The sequence below is a fragment of the Protopterus annectens genome, chromosome 1.part0, assembly GCF_019279795.1.
Source record: "Protopterus annectens isolate FY-2018-M chromosome 1.part0, PAN1.0, whole genome shotgun sequence".
Classification (NCBI taxonomy): domain Eukaryota; kingdom Metazoa; phylum Chordata; order Ceratodontiformes; family Protopteridae; genus Protopterus; species Protopterus annectens.
The window spans coordinates 497270287-497297661 of record NC_056725.1 but is presented as its reverse complement, the minus strand read 5'-3'; the positions used below and the strand labels follow the sequence as shown (position 1 = coordinate 497297661).

Genomic DNA, 27375 nt, shown 5'->3' with positions numbered 1-27375 from the left:
AATTTCTGATATGTCAAGTCATTGATTAAAGAGTATTTTATTGCCTTTGGAAATAAGAGGAATGAGAGTGAGGACAGGAAGAAGCTGTACGATCGTTTATTCTGCAATTTTCAAGATGAGAGCCTTGCATTCCCTTATGAAAGTGGAAATTAGCTGGCCAAGGAAATGTGACATGACATACCATTTGGCAGAGTGGTCCTTGAGATGGAGTTGGTAGGGGAGGAATCTGAGCAGCTCCAGTGCTTCTTCTTCCATCAGAGTCATCATTTCCTTTTCGAATAAGAACCTACATATACAGACACACAAAAAAAAAACCGCAGGATGAAAGCACAGTTACTCCTTAAAGCAGCCCATGTATTACCAGTAAGTGACGAGAATGCATTTGTATGTATTTTTCCACTGTGGACAAAAATAATGTTTCAGTTATATACTGAAATGATTGGGAGGTGAACAGTTAGTGTATGATTTCTAGTGATTAATCCAAATGTGTCAGACAAAAAATAATTAGATTAACTCCTGAGATTCCTTGCAGCTATGTGTGCTTTACATATATCCTATATAGCTAAAAAGACAGCATGGTTTTGAATACTCACCTATACAATAAAAACTGCACATCTCTGACATGCAGAAAAACTAAGTCACACTATATCATTTCATTATTCTGATGTTTGTCATTAAAAATAAACAAACAAATAAATGAATTTGACCAGTGATCATACTAAAGCCCACATAACAGTTTCCCAGTTCATAGCACTTTCTGTTATATTCATGTTGGACTCTTACTTCACTCCTTCTCCACAGTATACCCCATAAAGGGGCCCACCAGCGTCACTCCAGTTAATTCTTCACATCTTGGGCCTGCTGTATTGGTAATCAATAACAAAATAATATGCTCTAAATGAGCCAGGAAAAAAGACAGCACCAAAAATACTATCAGCTTACCAAAAGCAAGCAATCACAAATGTCTTCACCAATGGATGTTGTTTCTTTAATGATACCCACCTCTTCCCACAGCTTTCATTGCACTTTTCCCTGTCTTTTCTGCTTCCCTTTCAAGAAAATATGCACATGAGCCTAAGTAGCTTCAGAAATGTCATTCCCAGGCTAAACATCATGATGTTACAAATGGTCGGAATGTACATGGCATAGTAGGAAAGCACTGCAATTTTAGAAATATTCTAGAAATGAAAATCTACACTGTCATTTCAAAAATTAAAGTGCTTCCATTTTGTCTACAAGATATCAAACAGCTTTGCCCCAAGCCTAATAAGAGGTTATTATTACTTTGGTTTCTAAATATGTGCACACCTCTGTGTGTGTCCATCTTACATTCAGTTTCATGCTTCCCCTCTTAACATGTGCTGCTTAATGTAAACTGTTAGAAAATTCTAGTTTCTCTGTATTTTTATTACCATACGGCTAAAGTGCTAAAGGCCTTACTAATGAGGACATGTACGATACACACCTGAAGATATGCATAATTGAGAAATTACATATGGAAATTTAGAGAAATCTTTTCTAGTTTGTCGTGCTGGACTGAGTTTCCATCTTTTAAATTACATGCAAAAGATACAGATATAAAATGGATAAAATTGCTTTGAAATATTAGCTGTATCTGAAAAGTCATGTCAGTTTGTCTTGGGGTAAAAGGTACATAGCCATGATGTCTACTCTATTAATATGCATAACCATGGCATTCTGTTCATTCGGAGAGTTAACTAGTATGTTGTGTAAATGGCAGCAGTGGTTCATGTTGTCATTAAAGGATGAGATGCAAGTCAGTTGGATGGATGGATGGATGGATGGATAAGAAACAAATAACTGAGATCAGATTTTCCTTTGTAACATGCTGGCTTCCTCTGTATGACATCATGCTGTGGGTGTTGTTACCCAATGATCTAAATTAATACAGGATTGATATCATAGCCTCTGTAGCTTGCAGTGGAAGTAACAAATCTCTCCGCTTAGGAAGTGGTATAATTTATAGAACACAATATGTGCGAACATACATGCTATCAGTAGGTTTCAAAACCAGAAACTGGGAGATAAATATAAAATTAAGTAAGATCAGGGGACTCATATGTTTGCAATCACTTTAGGAAGGCACAGTGATATTTCCACTCCACATTTTAAAAGCAAAGTTCAAAACTCTAGTTAATATGTAATGTTTTACCTCCATTAAGTAAAGTGGTTTAATACATTCTTCAAATACTTGGCTTTTGTGAAAATATTTCTTTTATGATATCAGCATCTACAAATTATAGCAGGCTGTGTTGGGAAAGAAATACTTTTTTAACTTTTTTAACTAGCTCTGGCTCTACACTGAATAAAGTCATAATAACGCACTGGTACAGCTGCTAGAATATTTATGTCAGTTACTGGTACAACGATCTACGCTTACTGAATGTATACCTGTTTGCTATAAACCAAATATGTACGTTGTCCAAGAAAAATGTAAATGCTACTGAGGAGTAAGCTTAACCTACATGGGCAAGTTTAAAAAGTATGGACTCAAAATTTGCCAAGAGGCCAGTAGCTGTTAGTAAGTGCAACACATGTAAGTGTGTGTGTGTGTGTGTGTGTGTGTGTGTGTGTGTGTGTGTGTGTGTGTGTGTGTGTGTGTGTGTGTGTGTGTGTGTGCATGTTCTCATGTATGGGATTGTGTGCACATCTGTGATTATTGAAAAAAAAATGCAGTGTCAGTGCCATAGCAGGAAGTGTACTTGCTCTTGGTGTAGAAGGTTATAGGTTCTATTCACACACCAAGTAGATGGATGGCTCAGACTGCAGTGTATCATAATGGGGGTGCTACACTTCTGAGTATGTCATCCTTCAGAAGAGATATCAAACTGAGTTCCCATCTGCTTGAGTAGGTGGTAGCTCAGGTGGATGTAAAAGATCCCACAGAACCTATTGAAAAGAGTATAGGAAGTTCCCTGATGCAAATTTCCTCCAGTAGTATAAATGCTACTTTGTGTGCCTCCTGAAAAGAGGCTACTAGCCTAGTAGGATTAACACAGTCAGCAAAGGATAAGTAAATAATATATATATATATATATATATATATATATATATATATATATATATATATATATGAAAATTATACGTAATTTGTATATGTGAGTATATAACAGTCTAATACTCCAAGTATCGAACAAAACTCAAATAACTGAAAAAAAGCATTAAACATTATTTTTTTCAAAGAGCACCTGCACCCTCACCCCCCCCTGCTAATTATATATTCCATCTGTGAGATCACAATGCCGTTCTTAGTCATGCACATTTTCATTGGCACACCATCTCATTAATGCCAATGTGCATGTCAATGAGTCAGTCGAGTGAGCAGTTTTGTATTGCTCAGTTGACCACCCCACCATCCTGAGCTATGACTTAGCACAGGTCTTAGCAGACCATATACAACCACAGACTCTACCTACCACACACACACACACACACACACACACACACACACACACACACACACACACACACACACACACACACACACACACACACACACACACAAATACAGGTAGTTGTCATACTGCAACTTTCTTGCTTTCAGACTGGGAAGGTATGGGGTGAGGGTTGCTTGGCAAACATTTGCTAACATACATTTAAAAGGTAGTAGTTATTAATTGTTGGTTATTTTTTAATATACATGCAGAAGGTGGAAGTTTTTAGTGGGTAAGTATTTATTATCATTTATGTATGGAGTGAGGGTTTACTACTTGATGGTGGATATTTATTAGTTTTGATGCATTAGGTGACGGTTACTTCTTTTAGATAGTTATTTATAAGCATGTATGCACGGATTGAGGGAATACTACTTGCTGGTAGTGTTTTTGTTAACATGTGTGCTTAGGGTGGGAGGTTGCTATTTGGCAGGCATGTAATGATATGAATGCATGGGGTTAGGGCTCACTACTTGTTTGTGGGTTTTCGTTAGCATGTCTGCATGAGGCTAGTTCTTACTCTATGTAGTTATTTATTAGTAGGCATAAGAGGGGTGCGGTTCAATATTTGCTGTTCAGCATCTTTTTATGTATGCACAGGGGGGGGGTCTATATTATCTAGTCAATCAACCAAAATGTTGACTACCATTTCATTGACACATATGTGTCAAACCTGCACTTCAGCGAATGGCAAAATCTTCGAATTCTTTCCAAGGGAAAGAAATCGGTAGGAAAACTACACACTGCACATTATAACAAACACTATGAAGTTTCCCTTGGAAAGAAATCGATAATTTGGCCATTCGTTCAAATGCAGGTTCAACACGTAAGTGTCGATGAAAAGATAGTCGACATTTCAGTTGTTCGACTAGATAATATAGACCCTGCACAGGGTGAGGAATAGTATTTGTCAGCGGGCATTTTTTAATATGTGTGCATAGGCTGAGGGGTTACTACTTGCTGCTATGTATTTATTAGTATGTAGACATTGGTGGAGGTTACTACTTATTAGGTATTTATTACCTGGTATATATATATGGGCTGAGGGGTTACTACTTGTCAGTAAGTATGTATAACTATGTACACATGAATTGAAGCTTTGCTACCTGTTTGTATGTATTCTCTCCCACCCACCCTAAGAATTTCTGAAAACTTTGAACACTTTAAAACCCAGCTCCATTCCCACCTCACCAAAAATTGGAAATGCAGTTGCACTCTAACCACCTAACCTGCTAATGACTCTACTACAAGTTAATCTACTCCATATTGATTACCTAAAACAGCAGGACCTCTGAATATAACGTCATTTAACATCTATATCTTGAATGTATATATTGTAAATAGTTTACTATCTGTCTTCTCTCTCCCCCATCTGGGAATGATTCTCTCTCCTGCCAAATCATAATTTTTGATGCTATTTAACAAAAAACATCAACGCTTCCGTATTCTAAACTGTAAAGTGTGCAGTCCACTTTTCTATTTCACAACTACCTATCTCTATACATGAATATCCTAAATCTATGCATTTCAAATAATGTACTTTCAACCTTTATTCACTCCTTTTATGCAAAAACTGTATTTACAAATGTTAGTTTTTATAACTATGTTCAGATGATTTACAATTGTTATTGTATAACCTTGCACACATGATCTATTTCCTTTGTGCAACTACCTCAGTACAACTTGTTCTCTAATCAAGTATGTATATATGTAATGTATGTTCCTCTATTTTATGATTATACTTTACTAAGTTTTACTATATAATATTACTTTTTACTTATTTTTACTATGTATTATGGAGCTTTTCTCCTCGGTGGTGGTGCTGCGGTAGCGTTGTCGCCTCACAGTAAGACACTGTTCAGTTCGATTCTCAGCTAGAGTGTCTTCTGTGTGGAGACATGTGTGAATGGGCGTACCTTCGTTGAAGGTTGTGCATCAGAGCTGGCAACTCGGTACGTAAAAATCTACTGCCAATCATTAGCGGACCGGAGTTCCGCTGTGGCGACCCCTAACCGGGAAAAGCCGAAAGACACAAACAATTATGGAGCTTTTCTCCCTGGGCCTCCACTGAAAACAGGCTCCTTGAGCCCAGTGGACCTCCCCGGTCATCAAACTTGAAATAAATAAATAAATAAATAATATATTTATTATCAATTATGTATGAGGTAAATGATTCCTATTTGTTGATATATATGTATATATGTATTAGCATGTATGCACAGTTTGAGGTTTCACTACTTGGAGTAATGTATTTATTAGTGTATATGCATGGGATGGGGTTGCGACTCAGTAAGAATGTATTAGTTGGTATGTATGGGGTTAGTAGAAGGTACTTATTAGTATGTATGCATGGGGTGAAAGTTGTTACTTGCTGGTAGATATTTACTGAATGGGAAGTTACTGGTTGCTGGTAGGTATTTATAGATATGTATGCATGGAGTAGGAATTACTATTTGTTTGTAGATATTTATTGTGTGCATGCATTAAGCAACACATATTGTACTAGCTACACAATGTAGCTCAAACGTATTCATTTTCTGGACAGATACTTATGTAAATGCATAGAAAAGACAACACACTACCATTTACCTGTAAATGAATTACATTTTGAACTAGTTACAAGTATGTGAATATAAAAGTCACTTTTCAGTGCTGTCATTTCAGCAAAATCACAGGAGTTTAAGTCCAGTTTGGTACTATCATTGCTACACTATGCCACCTGATTTGTACTCATTATAATTAAGTAATAAATGCTAGAAAACACTTGTATAGTGGGGTAGCTAAGACATCACAAGGCTGTTACAAATAAAAGGCAGGCATTCAAGCTGTAATCCCTGGCCAGAGGTCATGCCATTTATCCTCCTTGTGTTGTCATATAGGAATTAGATATCTAACAGCCTGTAAATCATCACTTTGTCGTGCAAAATGAGGCAAAGCAAAGCAAATGTCATTAACTTTTAAGCTAGGGACTAAGTCAATGCCTCTTACTATAACTTCCTGATTAGAGGTTTTTTGTTGTTGTTTTAATAAGTTTGGTATGGGGCGTGTGTTTCCCTTAGAGCACTTACTTCCCTAATTGTTTGCATTGCTGCAATGCCTTCTGTGTGGTATTTCCATATTTATTTTACATTCATGTTTGTTTTGCAAGGTTTTCTATGCTCCAAAACATGTTGGCAGGTTCATTGGCAATATAGAAAATTCCATAAGTGCCTTTAATGGGCCCCTGTTAGGATGTGTCTGTCCTTCCACACATTGGAGTTCCATCTGAGACAGCTTCCTGATTTGAGTCCATCACTTGTTGCTACAGAATCCTGCCAATGTACACAGCCAAGTATACACCAAGCAAACTGTAGCACACAATTTTTTATAGAATCATAGATTATATATGGCAACTGGGCCCAGTGGCTATTTATGCCTTTCCAGTACTCACCCTTAGACTTTGCTCCCTTTTTCAAGGATCAGCAAATGATTTTTTATATAAAGTGATGTGCAAGAATTTAAAAATTAAGTTTTAAAAATGCATACGTATTATGTTTTATTGTTATTATATTTTGTCAAATGGCTTTTTCCTCAGAATGCTTGGCTTCCAAATGAGTTTATTTACTTAAGTCTGTCATCTCAGGATGTGTGTGTGTGTGTGTGTGTGTGTGTGTGTGTGTGTGTGTGTGTGTGTGTGTGTGTGTGTGTGTGTGTGTGTGTTAGCATAAATAACTACATGGGGATGCCCTGTTTTATAATGCTATGCAGTGATGAAGAACTAAGACTGAAAGTCATGATTAAAGCATTGCTTTAATGTACACCTTGAATTATTATTTTTTTTTTTTAGTGAGGGATGAATTTTCTTACTAACTTCAGTCCTGGGACTTGTTATTATCATCTTTGAAGGTACTACTGATTATAGGAACAGCACTGTATTTCTGCTTTAGCCAGTGATCCATGCCCCCACTCTCTACCCCCCCTGGACTCCATGGAAACTTTGTTGTGCCAGTAACAGCAGCCTTCAGTCACATGCAGAACTACTAAATTACAGAATGAGTTCCTATTCACTCTTCCCTTCAGCTAACAAATCATGACATTGTTCTTAAATAGTCAGGACTGTTTATTTCTAAGCATTCCAGGCGCTCTTACGTCCATAAGAGGATGTCTTATGCAAAGAGTTCAATGTTTGACATTTACTTGTCTTAATCTTTCTTTTCTGGTGCACTGTATTATTTTCAATTTAATATACTTTTCAGGTAAAAAATAATCCTTCATTGTGATTTGTTAGTGCTTTCTATTTATTGCAATAATAGCATGGCACATATATAGTCTTTATGAGAGTAACAATAAAAAAGTAAGTCAGGCACAGCCACATTACAACATTATGAAGTGATTTTTGCTTTTCATAAATACCAAAGGCATGGTTTTGTTTTACTGATGAGGAGAAATGCAGGGAGCACAGCTCCCAACTTAGGCACCAGACAAAACATGCATGCTTAGTATGAGCCACAACGCAGTGCTGCTCTGTTAGTGCCTAAATGCTTAGTATGACCCACAATGCAGTGCTGCAAGGTTAGTGCCTTAGAGGTTATTACGGTATTTGGTTCAGCTGCAATCGCACTTGATGCATATTAGTATAGGTAAAGAAAAACGACTAGTACAAGGCCACATGTTCTGTAATTTCTGAGGTGTAAAGATATATATACCTATTTGCTGAAAAAAGAACCTCAATACCGTTAAGTTTTATATAGTCCATTCACAGCCTCCATGAAACATAATTATATCACATCTTTTCTTCAGTGGTGAACTTTCCTCTAAAATTAGTAATAAAGTAACAAAATCTATGGAAGAGAGGTAATAGTCACTTTCCGGCCTTTGAATAAGATGTTAAACAGACATTTCACTTCTCTGAACTGGAGTTTCTTAACATCAAATAATAACCACACTATCTGTTTGAAATAAAGTTTAGAGGTTATAATTCAAAACCCAAAACAACAGAAAGAACACATCTTTGGGATGTGAGAGAAAAACAGAATGCCTGATGAAAATCCACGTGGAGAAAAGCAGGCATACAGATTCCACAGGCAAGGCACTCCATCCAGGAAGTGAAATAAAGAATCAAGCTCTGTGAGACAGCAGTATTTACTGCTGCACTAATATGGCACCCAAATATAGCATATATACCCCTGGTTTTATGTAGTATCTATGTGAGTTGTTTTCATTTGTTAGTTTTTAGTTAGTTCTTTATCTGTTTGTATAAGTGTTTCTATTTCCTATAGTAAGGATTTAAACACATTTTTATTGTTTTAGTAGCTGGCTATAATAATAATTATGTTTAACAATAATAATATTTTAGTTTTTACTAGTATTCGATTTCTGAATTGTAAAAATGTGTGTCACTTTAAGAATAAGTATGAGCTATTTAAGAGTGAGTTAGTTTGTTAGGGTTTTATTTCATTCATTCATTCATTCATTCATTCATCCATTCATTCATGCATGCATTTACTATGAAAAACTCCTGTTACTGTATATAACTACTGATTCATGGCGTTTGTTAACAATTCTTTAAGTCTACTGTATATATAATAGTTTTGTTTACATTTTTGACAATGCTTTGTTCAAAATCCAGCTGTTGTTTATCACACTGTTGTTTTTACACCTTCCCGGGCTGAGCCCATGAACAGTTCCTCTGGATCAGTGCTCTATCCCAGCTAACAGAGAATAAATAAATAAATTATGAACTATAGTATGTTACCTCACCAAATCAGAAACAGGGAAATATTAAAAAATGCTGATCTTCCCATCAGTATGATTACAGAATACTCTGCTTTTAAACCTAACCTCTAAAATGCTTAAACGTTTGAATCATTTGGTACTGGCATTGAAATCAAAGGCATAAAACGTGACTGGGACAAGTGGCAATTGAGTTAGAATTCCTGCCTTGTCGCACATGGTTTTTCAGTATGGTTCTTAACTAGTGTACCTTCTATGTGGTATTATCATATCTTCCTGTATTTATGTTGATCTTTGCTTGATATTCTAGTTTTCCTCCATGTGTCAAAGATATGCCACAGATGAATTTGTGATCTGTGTTTCCCATGTGTAAGAATGTGTGTGTGTGTGTGTGTGTGTGTGTGTGTGTGTGTGTGTGTGTGTGTGTGTGTGCGTGCGTGCGTGCGTGTGTGTGTGTGTGTGTGTGTGTGTGTGTCCTACGGCTCTGTCATGCTATTAACCTGTGACATACACGCTCTCATTTGCTATAAATGGCAATTGCCCTACCTCCTTCTAGCCTAATCCTACTGACTTACGCAGTCCTCCCACAACCCAAGCTTAGTAAACTGCATGACCCTAAACTGAATCCTCACTCATTAACCCTAATCCTAACCCTAAAACTCCTAGTACTCCCTTAAGCTAACTTCTTTGATTACTCAGTAACTTAAAACTCCCCTTCTGCTCCATAAACCCACAGTTCCTGAACTGCACTCCCACTCCTTAAAACAAATTTCCATTAATAGATAAACCACAGCAACCAACAAGAACCAATATGGTAAAAACCACAGCAACAACAATCCAGCAATTCCAAGGAAGGAAATTTATTCACCAAACAGTAGTAAAAAGTCTCTAGCGCCTCGGCCAACAAGCCTTTAACAGAGTACATCAAATGAAAAAAGACTCACAGTTTATATATGCATATACTCAATTGAATAATAGGTTAACAGCTCTAACTACACAGTTAATTGAACCTTATTAAAACATAAAGCACAATTTAACACACTTATACAAAACTTTTCCAAAAGCATTCTTGATTCAAACCCACAGGATACATAGTATTAAATTTTAAAATCAAAAATGCCTCTTTTTTTCTTAATAATTGTTTCACTTGTTCATCTGTCATAAACTTTTTACATATTAATCTGTCTAAAATTGTAACCTGGAAACCCTCCAGACTTCCATTATGTACTTCATTAAAATGTACTGCAACAGGACTAGATAATTTATAATTTTTAATGTCCCTTATATGTTCTTTTATTCTACACGCAAAACTTCTTTTTGTTTCCCCTATGTAGAATTTATTACACGTACATTTAATTGAGTATATAACTTTCTGACTATTACAGGTAAAACTATCATTAGTTTCAAAATTCTTATTATTGATTTTATCAAATTTTGGTGTAACAAAACTACAAATACTACATTTACCACATATAACTGTCCCTTTTTCCTTTATTCTTCCCATTATTTCCAGTTTTGGTCTATGGAACCTACTATGTACAATAAAATCTTTGATATTTCTACCCCTATTAAAAGAAAATAATAACTTCTTATTTTGTAAACATTCTACTTCTCTCTTTATGATATTCCAGCTAGATTTAATCATATCTGTAATTTCATCAGATATGACTGAATAAGTAGTCGTAAAATAAATATTATTATTCTGCTCATTCTTTTTATAGTTATTATACCATATCCGACCACATTTAAGTGACATACTACTTAATACTTTATTTAAACTTTCTTTAAGATATACTTCGTCATATCCTCTCTCTTTAAATCTTAGAAAACTGTCTTTCAGTTCCCTATTTCTATCACTTTTCTCACTATATAACCTATTCATTCTATTAAATTCCGTATATGGAATAGATTTCATAGTGTGCCCTGGATGAAAACTTTCACCCTGTAATATATTATTACTGCTAGGAAATTTTCTATATATTTTAGAAATTACCTTCCTTTGGTGACTATCCCCTATTAATTCTACATCCAAAAAATGTACTTTTATACCTTGTTGTAATCCATCAAATCTTATTCCTACATTATTAGCATTAATTTGACTAATAAATTGATCTACCAAATCATCACCACCTTTACAAATAAAAATAAGATCATCTATGTATCTATAATACTGTATAACATGTGTACGAAAAAATTGATTAGTATAGATATATTCATACTCAAATAAACCCATAAAGATGTTAGCATAACAGGGGGCAAAAGGAGCCCCCATAGCTGTTCCTTGTAGTTGCCTATATAACTGACCATCAAATTCAAATATATTATTTTGGAGGCACATCATCATTAATTCAGTAATATATTCAGCCATAGGGCTTTCCCCTAGAAAATATTTCATAGCTCTGATACCATCAAGATGTTTGATACTAGTATAGAGACTAACTACGTCTACTACTACAAAAAACATTTTTTCATTCCATCTGGTCTGATGGACTTTTGTAAGAAATTGAAAAACATCTTTCACATAAGAAGGTAATTTCTTAACCAATGGAAGTAAAATCTCATGTAATAAACACGAAATATTATTCAAAAAGCCCCCACTGGCCGAAACAATAGGACGCCCAGGTGGATTTAATAAATCCTTATGGATTTTCGGCAAACAATAAAAACATGGCATTCGAGGATTTTTTGTAGCCAGTTTATCAGTGGCATCCTTAGCTGAAAAATAATGTAATCTTTTGCCTTTTTCTACCAAATCATAATATATTTTTTGAGATGTGTTATATTCAATTATATCTATACATTGATATACATTATTATCATTCAGATGTTCATAACACATAGATAAGTACTGCGTATAATGCATCATAACTAACTTTCCACCTTTATCGGATGGTTTAAATACCATTTGTGTATTACTACTTAGTTCCCTTAATGCACGCCATTGTATTAGATTCAGATTATATATCACATTACTTTTCATTTGACCTATAAACTTGTCATAAATGACCTGTACATTATGATTTAATGATTTGTCAAAACACTGTATACTTTCATTATTACATAGTGGAACAAAATCACTTTTCACTTGAATATTGTCAGTATTTAATTTACAATAGGCATTAAAATCATCATTTTCCCCCGAATAGCAGGAATAAAAGCTATCCTCAGAGCTACTACTACATACATCAACTTCCATATCTTCCCTACTCATTACCCATTGTGAAGAAAAAAAATAAGCCAGTTTTACCTTTCGCATAAAATGAAATATATCACTCTTTAATATATGTAGCCGGGGAAGAACAGTAGGAATATATTTAAGACCTTTAGATAATACAGATATATGCGCTTCAGAGAGCTGCATATCAGATAAATTAACCACATACTCACATGTAGAGCATAAATCAGTTCTATTAGTCCCATTTTCCCCGTTTATTAGTCCTTTGGTATGTACGTTGTTCTTGGTAGTAGCCCTGGGCTGCCCCATTCCAACTCCGTTTTCTTCCCTTATTACCTCCCCGAAAGGAGTTCAAGTAAGTGTTGTTGCCAGCTGGCGGTAAATATGGGAAATCTTCATCTGTATCTAATTCATTACCCGACACCATACTTTCACCCGACGTAGGAGCCCTTTTGGATGTCTGATAGACCGATTTCCTTTGTTGTTCAAACTGAACATGTGGTTTTCTCCCTTTGGGGTTCGTCGCCACAAGAAACGCTTTTTTGTTATCATAGTCGCGTATATCGCGAACTAATTTACCTTTTTTTCTTTCAATAAGTTCTTTCTCATAGCTCACCAGCTGTTCGTTAGTTCTAATCAAAAAGCTTTGCAGTTCATCTTGCGATACAACGTTGGTTACGTTCTGACACAGCCCTTTAATCTCCTCCTTCAACTTCTCTTTCTTAAAGAGATCACGCTCCACTAATATACGCACCCACTCCAAACTGCAGTTATGTGCCGCGGTTATCCACCTTTCATAGAAAGTACGTTCTTCAGCCACAGTCAAATCAAAGGGAGTTGATGGGTTTTTAACAGCTCTTAGCCCCCGAGGGGTAATTTCCAACTCCTCATATCTTTGCATACTTTGAAAGTTCAGAAAAGTCGCTGTTTCTTTAAATAACAACTTTTCTATTTGTGATAACATCTCCGATACTTCTGGATTGTGTAATGTGTCGGCTTTCTTACCAACTCTAGAGAAGGGGTTCTGGTTCCATAATTTCCTGTCTTTAGTCCATTTATTCAATACCCCATTTTCCGTCTCATAACCATTAGCACCTTCCTGACGAGCAAACACCATAGCTGCAGCATTAGAACCAGCTGCAATTTCTCCACTTTTCAGTGCAGTATCCGTATTCTTAGATAAAGTCTCCGAAGGAGTATCTAGGAAAATCCTAGGTAAACCAACCATGGAATCACTGGCCATTATAGATAAACCACAGCAACCAACAAGAACCAATATGGTAAAAACCATTAAATTTCCATTAATAGTCTGTAAACCTAAATGCCCCAAATTGCTGCCTAAACCTAAAACTCCATTTTCCTCAAATTTGCCAAAGGAGGAAGATAAATTCTTGATTTTTTGCTACAAAAATAAGTATTTTTCTTTTCCTCCAATAAAAGACAACATCATATATTATTAAAGGAGCTATTTAGAGTAAGAGGACTGAAACACTATTTTCAGACATTCCCAATCTTCTGATCACAAGTGGGTGAATCTGAAGAAGAACATTTTAAATTTCTAGAAAACTCATGTGTTTGTCAGACTTTAACTGTTTCAGCAAAGCTCTACTGTCCCAGTCTCAATGTATGTTCAACAGAGTGACTTTTTTGTCAATATATTCCTTCATTTTGTGTTTATTGTAACAATTGCATCAGATTTGGAAATATTTTTTGTTGCATTGAGAAGAATCATCTTGAATTCAGTCTTTCAGGACTTTGATCTAATCCCACATAGACCACAGAGTAGCTCTGTATTCTCTTAGGAAAATCGGCACCTGTTTCTTCAAGGAAGTCTGTTCGGTATGAAGAAGTTCCATAACATATCCAGCACTGCCCTTTCCACCTACTAACCTAATGAACTGCAGTCACATAGCTGTTATATTTATTTGTCTGACCCCAAGATGTTTTGCAAAGTTTATGAACATTTCACTACTGAAAGGTGGGTCATTAGCAGTCCTCATTATGTTTGCACTTCAAGTACTGAAAAAATTTATCTGTCTTTAACATACTGAACAGACAGATGTAAGTGGTATTATGTCTAATACTGAGAATATGTTGTGGTCATCTACCAGGGGCAAAACTTACTCAGCCACACACAGTGGACCATAAAACCCACACTTTTGCTGGTTATGGCATGGTTTCTCAGACAAATCTGACATTCTCACAGGATGAGCAAGCCAGCACTGGGCATTTACATTGTCGTCCACCTGGTCCTAACAGCATGAGACATTATTTAGATTCAGGTCATCTAGGTCATAGTGAAAAATGTATCCTTCTGTGCTATAAATTCAGGCAGGCAGTGTATATTTCTGAATTAATAAAGCATCTAGACCTACAGAACTTGAGGTTAGTTTTAGCTGTATTCCATAAGAGTTGTCAGTATACAACTTGTTGACTGTAAACTATTGTTCACTCATTGACAGATGCATTTTCTGAACCTTGGGTTTACCAAAAAAAATAGGCAGTTTTACATGGGTGCAATATATCTCTTGTTCTCCCACACATAAATATGCTAACTTCACAGCTGCACAGCTGATTTACAAGGGTGAGAAGAATCCATGCACTCACTGTGATATATATCTGAGTACAACACACAAATGTCAATAAAGGTGAAAACCATTCATTTCAGGGAATTGAGATAAGGAAGACTGCATTCAAGTGAATAGCTTAGTTGGAACGGTTGATCTGCTTTTCACTTTTATAGTGATTTGTCATGTTTTTGTACCTATAGCGAGTTGTTTTGATAGCACTCTCATGACAGAAGATTCTAATAAATCTGGAATGCTAAATTGTCATTCCTAAGTAATTTGTTTTTAAGAGACTTCTGGTGGTGACATTTTAAGTGTTTAAACTTTGTCTGGATCAGGTGACATTCCTTTACTTGAAAATATGACTTCATAAACTTTTTTAGCTACATTTGATCGGTTATTTTTCTATATTCCACTTATTTTAGTCTTTACAATATTTGCTTTAGTAATTGGCTGTGTTCCTTTTGAGCTCATCATAAATAATGACATCATGACTGAGGTTTTTCACATCTGTTCTGTGACATGCAGTCATACTGCCTCCCTCAGCAGCTGAGCAGCATAGCCACTCAATGATTATAATTTCTGTGCAGGTAGCTACATGGTCTGGGGTTGTGTCCTGTCCTCCACTCACTTTCTGTATAGAGGTCACATGTTTCCATGGTGCTGGCTTTTTTGTTAATATTCTGTCACCTCAAAAAGCATGCTGTTCAACTGGCTACTCTAAATTGTTTAAATATATTGCATGTGCCCTTGTTCTTGGTGCCTACACATGGTTAAAAAGGTTCATAATAAACATTTCAGCTATCTAGTTAACAAATGAATAAAAACTAAATTATAAAATGTAGATTTTGTAAGTGCAGAGCTGTATGCATTGTAAACTTGGTGATAGTCCCCTTTTTATGGTGTAACTTAATCCAAAAGTACCCGGACATAAGGCCTAACTTGTTAACTGTCTTTGCACCCTTGCATGAATACATTATCTTATCAGCTGTTGATCAAGTACCTTTCTTATTTGCCATTATCATATCACTAGAAATTCCCATTTCTGATTGTTTTTCTTTATGTCTTGGGACTCGTAAAAAATAATGATAGTGAACAATGATAGTGAACAATGATAGTGAACAATCTGAAATTGTCTTTTTGCTCTAGTACTTTTTTCTTTATTGTCTGGCATTATTTTATTTTATTTTGAGGTGAAACCTAATGCTCATAAAGGTTGGTATAGCCTGACTAATAATTCTATCTATGGGAAATGTCACTTTTTTATTCCTAAATGCCCACTTTGTAAAAAGATTTCCTGACTCTCCTAAACAGCTATCTTTTTGAGCAAAAGCTCTACCGACATACATACATAGGATCATAGGAAGTTACTAGACTACTATTCCTGAGGCCCTTATAAGCCTAGCCAAGAGTTTAGCACATGTTTACACAAGTCAGAACCCAAAGGCCCTGTCCGGTAGGGACACAGGTGGAATCCCAGGGGTGTATTTTCTGTTTCACATCCAGTTATCCAGGTTGTGCTTAAAAAGGGATAATAAGGTATTCTGCTTGACATGGAGAGGGAGTCTATTCCACAGATAGGGAAGTCTCTGGGACACAAATCTGTTCCACCAGCAAGTCCTACTGATGTCACACGCAAGGTTGAAGTACTGTGTGTGGGTTACTTGAGTGGAGCTTGAGTTGCAGATATGCAGCAGTCCCATCAAGGCGGGGTCTGAGATGGCTTTGTATGCCAGACAGGGGTCACCACTGAGGAGTCTGTATGAAACTGAGTAGAGGGATAGGGCTTTTAACCTATCTGTGTAGAGTAGATGTTTGAGGCCCTTGATTCTCCTGCTATGGAGCCTCTGTGGTCTCTCCAGCTACTGCATGTGCTTTGCGAGGTACATGCCAAAGGGGGCATTGTACTCAATAATTAGCCTTATTAGGGAAGAATACAAGGATGTTATGATCTCCTTGTCTCTCGATGAGATACCCTTACTTATGAGGTGGGCCATGTAGGAAGCTTTCCATACAACAGAAGCAACATGGTGGTCAAAATCAGGTTGCTATCAACCTGGGTGCCCAAATCCCTCATGATTGATTGTGTGCTTAGGACATTGTTATTAATGTGATAATATGTGGGGATGTCACTCTCCCAAAGGGGATAATGATACATTTTTTGGCATTCAGCTTGAAGTCATGTTTCTGGCACCAGTCATTTGTTTGGGTGAGACCCTCTTGGAGGATGTCCACATCACTTGGGGAATTGATGACCGTGCTCAGCTTGCAGTTATCTGCAAACTTGGTCAGCCATAGCCCACTGGTTTTGGCCTACACCTCAGAGAAGTGCATCCCAAATAACAGAGGCCCAAAGACCAATTCCTAGGGTATGCTGCTCATTACGGGTCTACCGCTTGAGGTGGCTTCCCCTATTTTAATTAGGTTGGTTCTCTCAGTGAGCCAGTTTGCTACACATTTGGTAACATCTGGATTGATGCCTAGCTGAGAGAGTTTATCTATTATGCCTGAGTTTGGAATAGTGTCAAATGCTTTGGCCAAGTCAAGATAGGCGGTGTGCACCGTCTTCCCCTCGTCCATGGCTTTGGTGACTGTCTCAAAGAAGTTTACCAATTTTAACATTGTACATGCACACTTAGGAGCAACTGTTGGAATTGCCAGTTGAGCTCATATGGTGTCCATAAGCAGAAGAATCAGATTCACCAAAACATACCAAAAATGTATCTTGTGTGACAAAGACATACAAAAAAACCCCAGGAAGATGCAGTGCTGCCTTTGTAAATGAATAGTGAGAGAACATCATAAAGGGCACAACAGTAGTGGCAGCATGTCAATGCCCATAGGCTATTGTGGGGTACAGCAGATTAGGAAAAATATACCAAGTCAGAGTGATTCATACATTTTCCACTGCATCAGACATCAAGATGTGGTAAACACACACACACACACACACACACGTGTATATATATATATATATATATATATATATATATATATATATATATATATACACACACACACACACACACACACAGACACACACACACACACACACACACACACACACACACACACACACACACACACACACACACACGCGTGGTGACTTTAGTTGACACCCCAAATGTTGACATGTCTTATGTCAACACACTTTGGTCGACAGCACAGATGATTAAAAGGAGTGAGTGATCAATAGTCTCTAGGGCTGGGAACATGCCCATTCTGCAATCTCATAGTTAGTAAATATAATTACCAAGGGGTGCAGGGGGCTTGACCCCAGTCAAAAACAATTGTTTGTCTTTTTTTGAGCTTTACATTGTTTGCTGGGAGGATTTTCCTTGGGCATGCAAGGTGTGTTGTCAACCTTTTTTGGTTGACGTTATTGATGTCGATATTTGGGTGCTTCAATATCTGTCACTGCACCTATACGTATACATATATATATATATATATATATATATATATATATATATGGGTCTATATTAGATGAACAAATGCGTAAAATGTTGAGTACGACATGCTCGACAGCTTTTAAGCGAATGTTCATCTAAGCAAACCCCCAGAAAGTTGAACCACAGAGTTTCGAAAAATTATAGTTGGCCAGCTGTCAGAAAGTCAACAGCTGACGGCTAAAATGTACTGTACACCATTAAAACCTCACAAAAAAAGAAACAAAAAAAAAACAAAAAAACAAACAAAATAAACTGGGGAGCTTCACCACCCACATCCCCCCTACTTAAATATACTAACTCCGAGATTGCACCACAGTGGAGGACTGTCATAACATTACACACAGGGTGATCGACGAGACTGCACCACAGTGGAGAACTATAAGAATGGCTAGACAGGTCAGCAGTTGACTTCCTGAAGGCTGATTAACTATAACTTTTTGAAACTCCATGTTTCGATATACTGAGGTTTCACTTAGATGAATGTTCGCTTAAAAGCTGTCGAGCATGTCGTTCTCTACATTTTAAGCATCATATATATATATATATATATATATATATATATATATATGTATGTATAAAACATATGTGGTTATCTTTTAAAAGAAACTGCATATAATAATGGACTATGCAGGTATTCTTACCTGACTTGAGATCCTGGTATCTTTCAGCAATTTAATAGCAATACTTGGAATGTCACTATATTGTCTACAAAGTGAACTATTAACAAAAGCCACTATTATTGTGGCAGGCTATTCCAACATATGTTTATTTTGCAATTAATACATCATGTACTGTGCAATGCGATTGTGTCAGAAAAAAGATAGTGAAGTATTAGGGGTCAATATGAATATGGAAGATATATCTTGGATGGTCCGTTAGTTATGTGATAGGCTCCTGCTTTACTATAACCATCCATGGGACTACACAGTGTGGAGAATGAATGAATGTATAGTGTACAGGAGTTGTGATCATGCAGGGTCTATCAGACAGTAACACATGCATGTGTTACCATGCAGTTAGTATATTCATGTAAGGAAGAGTTGGGGATAAATCTCCCATAGACAGGATGCAGAAGGAGGTTGCCCAAAGCAAAAATGCATTTTGTTTGTTTTACTTTATTTGTAATATGAAAAAGCTGTACCAAGCTGGAAAACATAGCTCTACCTTCAGAAAAAAAAACTAAGGGAATTAAAGTAAACTGTAGTAAAATAATTCTGAATTATGAGCAAATGTAAATAAGTTTTAACAGCTAGAAGTAAGTAGCATTGTACTTTCATTTTCAGTGAACATGTAGTATTTCAAATAAATGAAACAATATCATTTCTTAATGCTGAATTTACTGAAATTTGAAATTGAAAACAACACTTCTGTGCACACGTCTCTAGTGCTTGAAACTTAATACTCCCCTCACCCATTAAATCTGCTCTGGCAAAACGTTTCCACACAAATCTTCTGCAAATCTGATCATAGAATTTGTCAGTAGTAACTTTTGGTCCAAACTGACCAAGCAAATAGGCTATCAGCTTGAAAAGGCTTTGTCTTAATATTTAGAAAGCAACCTTTCTTTTCTCAAAATTCTAATTTCTCCACAAATCCAAAATTCAGCTTTCTGATATAATAGTGGGCCAAGTTCTTGGGTGAAATACCCTGCCAACATTTATCATTCATGCAGGATGGAAGACTGTCCCTATCGAGTATCTTACTTTTTTGCACCTTCTTAAATGACCTATGTTCCTCTCCAGATCATTATCTATTTAACCCCCAGACCCACACTTCCTCAACCTATCAACAACTTCTCAATGTATTCCATCACAAATTTTGCCTGCTCCATTATTTTATTAACCATTTACCACTCATATGTTGAAACCTGCCTTAATTCATTTTATTCCATCCATAACCTAAGTGCATCACCTAGGCAGACCACATGCCTCTTCCTGTTAATGTTAAGCATTCTACAAGCTTTTCCAGTATACCACTTTTTTATTATATACTGTCATCTTTTCCCTACAACATAACATAACCCTCTGCACTATCTCTATGCCCATAATCTTCTCCCATAATATCCCATACCTTTTCCTTAGAGCAGAATGTTTCATATGTTTATCCATCAATTCATTTTACTAGCATCCTTAGAAACTACCAATCTTCAGAATTAGGAAGTTAGTAGTCTGATATTATCCACACTGGTGCAGAAAGGCCATACTACAATTCATTTGTCACAGGACAATATTACAAATGCACGGCTGGCTAAGGAAGGGATACAGAACGAAATTGATAATCACATATTGCTGCCTCTACACTGACTATGTTCTGTTATGATTTTGCTGAGTTGTTGTGATTTCAACCACAGAAATGTCTGCCAGTATATTTAATCCAAATAGCATTACGGCTTTGAAACTACTTAGATGAGAGTTATATTGTTGCTCTGGCATTGTATTGTTTAACTTCAACTCAGCTATAAACTCTATTAAAAATAATCACTAACACCATGACACATTGTGGATCCAGGTAGGCAGATGATGATGACATAGGGTTATCAGGTAAACCATTGCCACCATGCTGGTTTAACCATTAAGAGAATGTAATACTACTTCAGTGATGAAGAATTCTGAGGGGTACACAAGTGTAGATATCTTACTTTATAAAAGTGGGATAGCCTGAGCTGAAACAGACTTCACTTGTAGAGGCATGAATTGTATAACAACTAATGAAAAGCAATCAGTGCTTCTGTATACCTCATGATTTCATGAGTCTTTAATAATGATAAAACATTACCATACCCAGAAACATAAAAAAACAATGCAATATATATGTTTACACACACACACACACACACACACACACACACACACACACACACACACGCACGCACGCACGCACACACACACACACACACACACACACACACACACACACACGCACACACGCACACACACACTCACACACGCATGCACACACACTTATAGGTATAGTTGCAATCTCTGAAGAGATGAAACAAAGGCATCGCTAATTTCAGCAGATTTATGTTGACAAACAAACATTGACAAGCTTCTGCATATGCTCCAGGGTTATTCCTTGGACCAGGAATGTTTAAAACAGTGTTTTTACAGGTGGCAAGCCCACCCATACCTTCCTATGTGGGGAAGCTTTGTCATAATGCCTCTTGCTACTTATTTATTCCAAATCTGGGATCACACAGTTCCCAGGGAAAGGACATATTCCACAACCCTGGGGATTGTGCTATCTCACACAACTGTTAACCATCTGTTTTGTTGATCAAAGTGTATTGAAAAAGAAGAGGTCAATTTAAACCTCAATCGACTACCTCCATCTACTCTTTATAGCTATGTAGATAGATAGATAAATAGTTCTAAATAAAGATACAGATACAGATACAGATACAGATGTAGATAGAGATATAGATATATAGATATAGAAGTATATATAAATCAAACCAAAGTGTAAAAAGGTCACACACACAAAACATTCAGTAAAAACTGCAACAAAATCCTAGTCAAACTACAGTCTTCACTATGTAAAACCTTCAGTTTTCTGTAAAGGAGGTCCAAGGGATAAACGCAAATGATCCCTTAAGGGTATACAGTGGTTCATCTACATGGCTTCTGAATGCCCATGACATTTTATATTTAAAGTCATTATGGGCACATTCAGACAAACCCTGCAAGCTGTGATGATGCATGTTTCGGCTGTTTTACTGACCTCATCAGCGCAGCCTAATTGAATTGTTTGGCTATGCTTTAGAAGCACAGAGCTTTAAATCAAGCCTGATATCTATGAACATTAAGGTGCCTGCAAAATATCCTGACTAACATCCAAGCCATAGGGTAAAAAGATCACACATACAAACCATTCAGTAAAAAACTACAAGCAATACCTAGTCAAGCAAGAGTTCTCATTGTGTAATACCTTAAATATATATAGACAGCTAGATAGATAAAGGGATAGATAAATAGAAAGCTAGATAGAGAGACAGAGAGATGGATAAATTGCTAAATCCATATTAAACATTGGTAATATAATTGAACATCTAAGAAGACACTGAGAACAAGAATACATTCAAATTCTGTGCCTCCATTATTGACACTGTTTATCAAATGGCACAAGTGTTGGCATATATACATCTTTAGAATATTTGTGCCATGTCAGGGGGTGCAGTCTGTAAGAAAAAAAGTTGCCCAAAATTGGAATACTCCAGAAATGCATGGAAACATTTCATTTTTTCACATAGTCAAAACAGTAAGGAAGAACAACTCAAAGCTTATCTGGTTTGGTCTCAAAGAGATGTTTACCATGAGCCCTATGAGGAAAAAAGTCTGACAGTTCCAAAGTGAAAGCATGTGCAAGCATTTTTCCAGTAATGTGAGGGAAGATATGAACCCACAAATACATACATGCAAATATAGGAGCTTTTTTCTTTATTTATTTTGTTTTGGTTGCCATGTATTTGAGACATTGTGTATATCAAGATATAGGCTTTCTGTTGCTGCATTTGTGATTTGAAGCTGGAAGATATATTCTTCCTTCAGGTATTTGTATCAAGATTTATTGCAGTAAGGTGTGTTTGATGGATACCCCTTCACTTAGGGGGTAGTTACAGGGACTGATCATTGGGTTGAAATCCAGACATTGATAAGATGCCTACAGAAGGAGGAAGATAGGGCAACCTCATAGACTAGGGGTGGGCTATGAAGGAGTCACTGATGGGATACAAGAAAGATACAGTAATTTACAGAAACAGTGGTGAGTTGGAAAATGCCATCATCCCTGACAAACATGAATGTTATGAAATGGCATAAACCTAGAGTGCTGTTGGGAAAGATATGGGGACTGTGGGGGACTCCACTTGCTGGCATGTGCATGGAGCTTTGAGTTTTGCTTGGTTAAGAAGCACACTGCTGTTTTGCAGATATTCTCTATCCTGACCTTTCTAGCATAATATACATGACTCCCTATGATGTGCATACCTCTACCAGCTGCTGTTGGCACTTTCTATGTACTTAGTGCAATGAGAATTGATGAGTGTTGAAGTGGGGGGGGGTTGTTAGTAACATTGATGTTATTTTATTTATTTATTTATTTATTTATATTTGTTGACCGGGAGTTAATAAAGACCTGTTGGTTCCTCAGTCCTTGGGATACTCTTGGCATTCTTTATACCTAGCACAAGCACAGGGAAAAAAGCTTGTGTTGACATGTTTGTGAATTCCACTCCTATAACACATGAAACACTATAAAAAATAAGTTTTGGGAAATTAACTGATTAAGAATAGAAATTATTTTCTTTTTATCTTGTTTTGTCATTACAATTATTCAGAAATATTTACTCACTTCCTGTTTAATTTAATTTCTATCTAATCCATCTTGACAGCTAGAAACTTTTGCACATTTCAAAAATAGTTTGTCTCTCACCCCTTAATTCAGCTCTTGGACCTCAATTCTCCCCAATTGTTATGAGTTACTGATGCACAACCTAGTTTGCCAGTGGTGTAGTTATTATTTACCTTCCTCCTTCCATCCCCATTCAGACTCACTTTTCTTGTGCTGCTTTTATATTATAATATTACTTATTAAATTTATTTAACAGACGTTTTCATTTGTATTTCTATCACTGAAATCTTTGCTGTTTTCTTATCCAGAAGCACATCTACTCTGATTGGCATTCTTGTTTTACTGACTTACTCTTCACTTCTTTTCTTTTTACTGACTCCAAGCTGTATATTCCTGATTTCTTACACTAGCGTTCTCTTCTTGCTCCAGGTTTTTGCATTCAAAGTATCTCTATCTAGTAACTATTAATGCTATTAGAAACAAGGGAAAAATGCCTCATATGAGATACAAAAGGTGGTTTGATGGTAATTTGTAAACACAAATATTGGAGAGCTCTCAGACATCAACCTTCTATTATTCCTGTAGTGCTAGTGACAAGTTTAAAATAGCCCTGCATTCTAGTTAACACTATGAGACCACAGCCCCGTTGTCATTAAGTAATTATGGGGCAAGAATGCATAGTCTTCTTGTTTCTATACAGTTTCACACACACGCACGTGCATGTGATCATGCACACACACAAAAATCATACACATACACACATGCACACACACACAAACACACGTGCACACTCATATACACAGCTATTCACAGGCATAGAACACAAACACACACACACACACACACACAAAAACACATACACAGATATACACAGGCAGAGAATACACACAGACACACACACACACAAAATCACAGAAGCCCAGATACTAACATACACACACACACACACACACACACACACACACACACACACACACACACACACAGACAAACCCATATACGTACATATACACAGCTATACACAGGCAGAGAATACACACACACACACACACACACACACACACACACACACATGCACAGATACTAACTTACACACACACACACACACACACACACACACACACACACACACACACACACACACACACACACACAATACACACTCACAAACCCATATACATACATATACACAGCTATACACAGGCAGAGAATACACACACACACACACGCACACACATACACACACACACACACACACACACATGCACAGATACTAATTTATACACACACACACACACACACACACACACACACACACACACACACACACACTCACAAAATCACACAAGCACAGATAGTAACATACACTTTTAAGGGCCTTAAATGCCTTATGATTCAAGTCACTCTTCCTGGTTAATTTACATTGATTAAGGTCAACAAATCATTTTTAAATGTTTTTGTCAGTTCTAGAATCTCTAAATGTTTATTACTTATTACAAGGGTCTCTTTTAATTTATTATTTCTGATAAAGGTCTATTAAGTAAAGAATGAAAGTGCTTAAATATTGCAGGTCCAGTGTCCTTTCTCAAAGGGTCTTAGTTTTCTTAGTTAATTTAGTCTTATTTCTTCTGCTTCTCGGTTTAGTGTTTTTATATACACATATATATATATATATATATATATATATATATATATATATATATATATTTACAGACACACACACACACACACACACACACACACACACACACACACACATGCATTCAGCTTAACTATGCATTCATGAGCCTACATTTGCTGAAGGGATGAAGGATGAAAATTTAATGTCACTGTGAGTTTCACCACAGTGTATTGCATTGTGTCATCCAGTGGTGCAATCTTCCGTGGTTTTCCCATTTTTTTTTCACTGTTGTGCAACTGTGGCACTGGTATTTATAATTTCAGGGGGGTGTAGGGGACTTCTCCTTGCATCAGGTGATGCAGGGTTACTTTCCCCAAACAAAACCAGATTTTTTGTGTTTTCGGGGGTTTTGGCTCAATGTTTTTGCTATGTAATTTGGGATAAACAGTGAGCTGAAGCTTTGCTCCTCACATTCGTGTAGGGAAACCACATCCGCTCTAACTGAATCATGAATTTATTCATAGTTCTTCCCCACATGATTTGCAAACAGCTTGAAAAGTATTTGGGTGGGATTGTACCATCCGGTATGCATAATAACCTGACAAAGAGATTGATAAGAGGGATGAGAAGGGAAGGAAGCCTGAAATGTAGGCCTGCACAGAGATCCATGGGGAACAGTGAAATGATGGGGGAGCGGCCTGCACAGAGATCCATGGGGAACAGTGAAATGATGGGGGAGCGGCCTGCACAGAGATCCATGGGGAACAGTGAAATGATGGGGGAGCGGCCTGCACAGAGATCCATGGGGAACAGTGAAATGATGGGGGAGCGGCCTGCACAGAGATCCATGGGGAACAGTGAAATGATGGGGGAGCGGCCTGCACAGAGATCCATGGGGAACAGTGAAATGATGGGGAGCGGCCTGCACAGAGATCCATGGGGAACAGTGAAATGATGGGGGAGCGGCCTGCACAGAGATCCATGGGGAACAGTGAAATGATGGGGGAGCGGCCTGCACAGAGATCCATGGGGAACAGTGAAATGATGGGGGAGCGGCCTGCACAGAGATCCATGGGGAACAGTGAAATGATGGGGAGCGGCCTGCACAGAGATCCATGGGGAACAGTGAAATGATGGGGAGCGGCCTGCACAGAGATCCATGGGGAACAGAGAAATGGTGGGGAGCGGCCTGCACAGAGATCCATGGGGAACAGTGAAATGATGGGGGAGCGGCCTGCACAGAGATCCATGGGGAACAGTGAAATGATGGGGGAGCGGCCTGCACAGAGATCCATGGGGAACAGTGAAATGATGGGGGAGCTTTCATGGTCACACAACAATGTCAGGGTAAGTAGGTGGGTTAGCAAATAGGGGTGAAAGGGCATAGCTGCTTGTTGTAAGGGTGAGGTTCAAGCCCAGTTAAAGAAAATGTTCATTGTTAATATTTGTGCAAAAATGGAGGGTTAATTTACTATTAGAAAAAATGACAACTTATTGTTAAGTTCAGCTAATGCATTTAAGCTTGCAATGTGAAATGTTTCTCAGAATTTTAAAGGTGTGTTAATATCTATTCCTTGATTTAACAGAAACCTATCTGGAAAGATGTCAGTATTACAACATAATTTCATACACTGTGATTTTTGTAGCAAATTTTATTTTTGACTACTGTTGTTTTAAGTTTGTGTTTACACGGTGGTTGTTAATTAGTATTTAATAGACTTGCTGCATCATTTCCACATGAGATGAAATTCTACATGTTACTAGCTTACTTTGTACCACCTCCCTTATTTAACGGCTTGTTTTAATGCATGCTGTGGCTTTCTTTGGAATTTTCATCCACAGTGGTGTTTTATTTCCTTCTGAATTCGCAGCTCATCTGCAACCTACCAATCTGTAGAGGAGCATTAAAAAAAAGGCTGCCCTTGTCACTTCACATTTTAACACAACAAACTTACACATAAGCAGAATTTTGTGTTAATCTACAGTGAGTAAAACTCTCCATTTGTATTGTATCTGATATCTGCTTTTGGTAGATGGTGTACTT

General features: G+C 37.0%; 1 protein-coding gene across 1 annotated transcript in view; it reads right to left on the bottom strand.

Annotated features, from left to right (window-relative positions):
* LOC122793068 overlaps positions 1-27375 on the bottom strand; it is a 970692-nt gene that overhangs the window by 885562 nt on the left and 57755 nt on the right. Inside the window, exon 3 of the mRNA XM_044060776.1 lies at positions 182-286. Coding sequence (XP_043916711.1) covers positions 182-286 — 105 coding nt within the window. The remainder of the gene's footprint in view (positions 1-181; positions 287-27375) is intronic.